The sequence below is a fragment of the Saimiri boliviensis genome, chromosome X (assembly GCF_048565385.1).
Source record: "Saimiri boliviensis isolate mSaiBol1 chromosome X, mSaiBol1.pri, whole genome shotgun sequence".
Lineage (NCBI taxonomy): Eukaryota > Metazoa > Chordata > Mammalia > Primates > Cebidae > Saimiri > Saimiri boliviensis.
In genome coordinates this window covers 70700699-70706758 of record NC_133470.1, presented here as the reverse complement: position 1 = coordinate 70706758, position 6060 = coordinate 70700699, and the positions used below count along the sequence as shown (strand labels likewise).

General features: G+C 46.4%; 1 protein-coding gene across 1 annotated transcript; it reads right to left on the bottom strand.

Annotated features, from left to right (window-relative positions):
* Window positions 1-1315: 1315 nt before the first annotated feature.
* POU3F4 (POU class 3 homeobox 4) lies at window positions 1316-2953 on the bottom strand. Its single transcript, XM_003936823.4, has one exon. It carries the CDS (start codon window positions 2913-2915, stop codon window positions 1830-1832), a length of 1086 nt encoding a protein of 361 aa, XP_003936872.1. The 5' UTR covers window positions 2916-2953; the 3' UTR covers window positions 1316-1829.
* Window positions 2954-6060: the final 3107 nt, after the last annotated feature.

Sequence of the window (6060 nt, the reverse complement as noted above, 5' to 3'; positions counted from 1 at the left end):
GCAATAAAGCCACAGCAACTGCATATTTTTGGGATCTCTACACAGCCTAGCGAGATTTTTTTGTACTTTTTGTTTTTTGTACATAGTAACACGATACACACAGCTATCTACACACACACGTTTGCACGCGCACGCACACACACGCACAGAGATACATACACACAGAGATTTAAAATATATGTATATATATATATATATATATATATATATATATATATATATATTTTTTTTTTTTTTTTTTTTAAGCGGGAACCCAGCCTCCCGGGCGCTCGCTAGCTCGCTCGATCGTCGCTGTGGGCTTCCACCAGCTGTGCTTATCAGAGACGCCGAGAAGGATCCCCACAAGCCCACTCACAGACAGCAGTATATACAGGGGAGGAGAGGTGGTACGCGGATGGACCAGAATCCCTGTGACCTTTGCCAATCGTTTCATTGTCGTTCTGCACTGAGCAGAGAATGCCTATCCCCCACTCCCTCGCCACCCCTCCCCGAGGGTTTCTCACTCAGATCTGGCGGTGAACTGGAGTTGAACAGAAATGGGAGGCGCTGGCCCAGTCGCCAGCGTCTCCGGGTCGTGATCTCCAGTGAAAGTAATCGCGTGTGAAGGCAAAGTCTTTCGTCTAGGAGGGCCGAAGTGAGTTCGCGAGGGCGGTCGCCCTAGCGAGGCTGGGGGCCTGGATTTCTGCGCACAGGAATCCAGGACTCCGGTGTGTGCGGAGCCCTCCCAGTCTGTCAGGCCACCTCTTCCGCCCAGCGTTGCCGCCGAATCCTTCTCAGACACCTGGATCTCTGCTGTGGTAGCCTTCGGGGGCTCCACACTTCCAGGAGGGAGGACAGAAAGCTGCGAAATCGCCGCTGCTACTTCGCATTAGTTTGCAAACCTAACAGGCTTCCCTATTCTGCTCATTCTAGGCACTCCACCCGGGGGAAAAAAAAAAAAAAAAAGTACATAACCAATATCATCATTATAACTCTCTTCGTTGTATCCTCTCCTCCTCAAACAGATTTGGGAACGGGAAGATAGGCATCTCTCTCCCCGTCTATTTCCATCCATCTCCTCCCTTTTCTAAACAATTAAAAAACCATCGAAGTAGTAATAATAATAGCAATAATAACATGGAGTGGTCGATTAGATACAAATTATCTCACAAATATTGTGTACAGATTGTAGTAAAACACCGCAGACATTTAGAAACGCTATAGAAGTTTTTAAAATGCAAAACTAGTCTATTGTAAAACAGATTTCACCTGAAATACAGCTGCTATAACCAAGGCGCTGAAAGGTTATTCAGAGGCACACATCTGTCTTCCCAACCCCTCCCCCACCCCACCCCACCCCCACATTATCCCACTCCTTGTTCTTCCTAGAGAGGAGCGACCAAACAAACCTTACTCTGAGTAAACAATATGTATTGATCAGCAGAAAAGGATAAAGGGAACTGTTGCCTGGGGAGCCAGGAATATGAGATCCCAGCTTGGACCGCTTAATATAACTGTGTTTCAGCATTGAGAAGTCCGAATGAGAGAGTATGTGTTTCCTTTGTCAACAGAAGTTAGAAACCCCTATGGAATGGAATGGAATGGAATGGAAAGGAAAGGAAGGGAACAGAAGGGAAAGGAAAGGGGAAAGGAAGGGGAAGGGAACGGGAAAGGAAAGGAAAGGAAAGAAAAACAGGAAAGAAAAAGAAAGGGGAAAGGAGGGAAAAGAGAGCGCGAGAGCGAGCGATAGAGAAATGATAAAGAATGCTAGAATGAAAGGAAGAGAGTGAGAGAGAAAGAGAAATCCGCGCTGCTCCCAGCGCGGCCGGCCGCCTCCTCCCTTCCTCCAGTCAGAGATCATGGCAAGACGTGTCTGTTTTCACTGCGTGCGAATAAACCTCATGCGGCTGCTGATCCCCTGGCGGAGTCATTCTTTTCTCTTTTTGTCTTCGATTACAGAACCAGACACGCACCACTTCTTTCTCCAACTGGAGGCTGTCTGCCAGCGAGGAGATCTCCTGCGCGGCAGGTTTGGGACACTTGAGGAAATGCGTCTCCAGTACGCCCTTGACACTCACCTCGATGGAGGTCCGCTTCTTGCGCTTGCGGCCCTGAGCAGCGATCTTGTCAATGCTGGTCGGACTCCCTGTGGACGAATCCGCCTCCTCCAGCCACTTGTTCAGCAGGGGTTTCAGCTTGCACATATTTTTGAAGCTCAGCTGCAAGGCCTCGAACCTGCAGATAGTGGTCTGAGAGAACACATTACCATACAGTGTGCCCAGCGCTAACCCCACGTCGGCCTGCGTGAAGCCCAACTTGATTCTTCTTTGTTTGAATTGTTTGGCGAACTGTTCCAACTCATCAGAGGTTGGCGTCTCCTCGTCGGAGTGATCCTGGCAATGGTGCGAGCCCAGTTCGCCGTGGTCCGGGGGCTCCCGGAGTACGGGGTGCAGGCTCTGTGCAGAGGTGGCAGCTGGAGGTGGGGTGAGGCCCCCGTGTTCCAGCATGCCGCTCACGGTGAAGCCAGGTTGCGAGTACACGTTGAGGGGTTGCCCGCTGGACGTGATAGACGGGTTCGGCGCCGGGCTCGCCCCCCAGGCGTTGGGGTGGTTAGTGTGCGGAGAGTGGTGGGCTACGTGTTGAGAGCGGTGATGGATGATCGCACCCAGTTGCAGATCTTCGCGCCCCGGCTTCACGTCCTGCTGGTCCAGGGGGCTGGTTGCCAGTGTGGAGGACCATGGGCCCCCGTCGCTCAGACTGGTCACCCAGTGATGCCCGAGGGGGTGCCCATTGCTGGGAACTCCCTGCAAGTAATCACTTTGTAGAAGTTTCTGAGGATTGCGGAAAGGACTCCCCTGCTGCATGCCCGCAGAGTCCGCATGGACTAGGGAGGTGGAACTGAGAATGCTGTAGGGATTCGAGGCAGCTGTGGCCATGGTCGGTGAGGATCCCCTACTAGTTATAATGTGGCAAAGGGAGCAGCTTCAGCCTTTGACATCTACGGCGCGGGGGAGCCAAAGACGCTAGCATGGGTTACCGGCACCCACTACGGCCAATCGCAGTGCGTCTCAGCCTGGCCAGGAGTAAGCTCAGCCAATAGCGGTGCAGGAGGTCGGGCTCGCTTTCCAAATTAGGCTGGTGAAGCTCCGGAGTTTCAATGAGACCCAAGCAGGAAGTGAATCAATCTTTCAGCTCCATTGGCTGCCTAGCGCAGAGTGGCGGTCTTACATTTGATTACCGCCCCCCACCCCCACCCCGGAGTTTATGTTGATGGGGAAAAGATGTGAGGGATGTGTTGTGGGGTGGTGGTGGCAGTTAGGGAGTGAGGTGCCAAATTGTGGCTGTAGAACTCCTTTTTGATTATTTAGATTAACCTAAATAAAGAAAAAGTAAAACAAAGTTTAAATGTCATTTTGATCTCAGTGAACAGGGATTTTTCAGACTCAGTCGGTGGTCTGGGCGGGCTAGTTGTGTGCCCGGGACTGCAGAACAAAACGTCAGTACAAACTTTGAGCAAAGTAACGTCTTCGATTGGACCTTAAACCAATAAAGTTGAAATTAATGATTCCAATAAAAACTATTTCCGTTTATTTCATTGTATTAATAACTTCAATATCAAGGTCCAAAAACTTCTAAAAGATGTCCTGTTCTTTTTGAAAAATTGTTTAGGTCACGAAGAACTGAATAATTCTGGGAAAGTAAAATCTAACGTGATACTGACAATATTCAGTTTTATTGAAGTTTGCTTTCAATCTAGCTGGTAAATTGGAAACCTTGATTTCTTATAGCTCCATACCAGCTCCCATCAGAGATCCCACAACTTCTGTCAAAGGTTCTGCTTGCTGAAGCGGGCAGCCCTCGCACTCACCCTAAATGGTCTGCAGACCAACTACTAATATGTATATAGGAAAACGTTCATGATCCCACGCCTGATGCTCTCCCCTTGGAAAATTATTTTTAACATTCACCCACTCCCCCCACCCCCCACCCCGCCGCTCACCCGATCAGCATTTAATGTGTCCAAGAAATTCAGAGAGAGAGAGAAATGGCGGGTTGTTTGGCATCAAGTACGGCCCCCACTTCACCAATCCTCATCAAGCTTGAATTTGCTTTCAGGTTGAAGAAACAGGGCTGCTTTTACATTTTGGATAGAAGAAAAGAGATGAAACACTTGTGCTCCTCCTAAGCTTTTATAAGTTAGGAAAGGACAAGTCCGTGTGCTCCACAGTCCGGCGCAAAGGCATCGCTTGGAAGCAGAGTGGGGAGAGATGCAAAGATTTTAGATTTGTTCTAGCTGAGAAAAGGCAACAACAGATACCCAATACGGTCATTGAAGTTAAAAAAAAATGACCTTTCATTGCATAATTTTGGAGGTAACCTAGCTGCCTAATTATATTTTCACTTACAGAAGACGGCATCAGAGTTCCCTTATTGGTTTGAAATTCCATTAAATATATTGCAAGAGCGCCTAGGTTAAGCTTGATTTAAATTTGCATACATTTTCATATATTTAGCAGAAATAAAAGAAGGCTTGCTGCTACCAGAAAGTCATTAAGGCATTAGTTTCTCTAAGAAGACAGATCAGAAGAATATGCAAGAAAATGAGAAAAAATAAAAACAAGGTGAGCTTATTCTGCCATTCCTTTATATAGCTAAAGAGCATTATTTCCTGTGAAATGAGTAATTTCTTATAAGAGCATAGAGCAATAGGAGCTGATATTGGTAAGTGTAAACGTGTCTATTAGGAATGAAAACCTGGCATCTGATTCAGATCTATTTCTCTTTTTCACTTTTTTTTAAAAAAAGATAAACACTTAGTAATTATTGGCAGAGAGGGTCATTTGCCATCTTCTTACTCCCTCCTCCTGCTCTCTCATTGAAACTGTAGCTTCATTTGCCCATGTCTTATTGTAGAGGCTTATCTGCTTTTAGAAATTGAGTTTTCCTCTCTCTCTCTCTCTCTCTCTCTCTCTCTCTCTCTCTCTCTCTCTCTCTCTCCCTCTCTCTCCCTTTCTCTCTCTCCCTCTCTCTCCCTTTCTCTCTCTCCCTCTCTCTCCCTCCCTGTCTCTCTCTTGCATATTCTGTCCCCAACTCCCGACCTTTTATACTAAGGAACTCATTTCTTTACTGCTGTTTGCATCTTCCTTTGCAAGAATGCAGTCAGTCACATTTGTGGCTGAAATTCGCTTCTCGAAGAAACAAGAACTTGTCAAAATCAAACAAAAGTAAAGTTTTTAGGTGCTCTGTTAAGGTGGCCTATGATCCATTTGTGAGTCTGTGTCGACTCAATTTAGAGGTCAGAGGGAAACGCGTTGAAGAAACCTTACGTGCAAAAGGATCAAGATCATTGCCATGCTGTTTTTGTTGTTGTAGGTTCCCCACCCCCACCTTGCAGCTGCTGTTGAGTGAGAGTTGCTAATCTTAGGCCATTCAGGGGGTTAAGGTAATTATCAAATGATAAGGCTTCTGCAAGAAGAAGGGGATCTTTTTTCAATCTTGACTTGCCTGAGTTCTTACAATCAACCTTCCTCTTGCCCATGGCCTCTGCTCCTGGTACTCTATTTTGCCAGCCGCATCAAGTGGTTCAGACCATTTGCCCCAGGCTTGGAGGGGGGAGAAATAAGGACCGGAGATCTGATCCCAGGGACAGGTTTTTACACCCTTATTTTGCAGTTTTTTAGTGTAAAAACTAGCTTTTTAATGGAAGTAATAGCTTTCATCAGGAGCAGAAACTGTCGTTATCGTCTTTATCTTTCTTTTCTCTTTCTTTTTCTTATTTCTTTTTTCTTTCTCTTTCCTTCTTTCTTTTTCCTTCTTTTTTTTTAAATTTAAATAATTGTTCCCATGAATATAGATACTGCCTATTGAATTCAGGTCCAATCACATCCTCTGGCAACTGTGATAGAATCTTCTCTTGCGTGTAAGGTGTTTTGTTTTTTGAATAAAATATCTGCATATAGTCAAATCTTCTTGCTGTTCTAACTAATCTGCTGGAGAGGTTTCTTTCGCCCTCTCCTGTCAGTTTAACTTCCCAAGTGTAACAGATGCCGCTCTCAAGCGCTCCTTTCTGCAGCTTCTCTT

Coding starts and splice junctions, on each gene's coding strand:
- POU3F4 (XM_003936823.4), bottom strand. CDS start 2,915: ATGGCCACAGCTGCCTCGAATCCCTACAGCATTCTCAGTTCCACCTCC.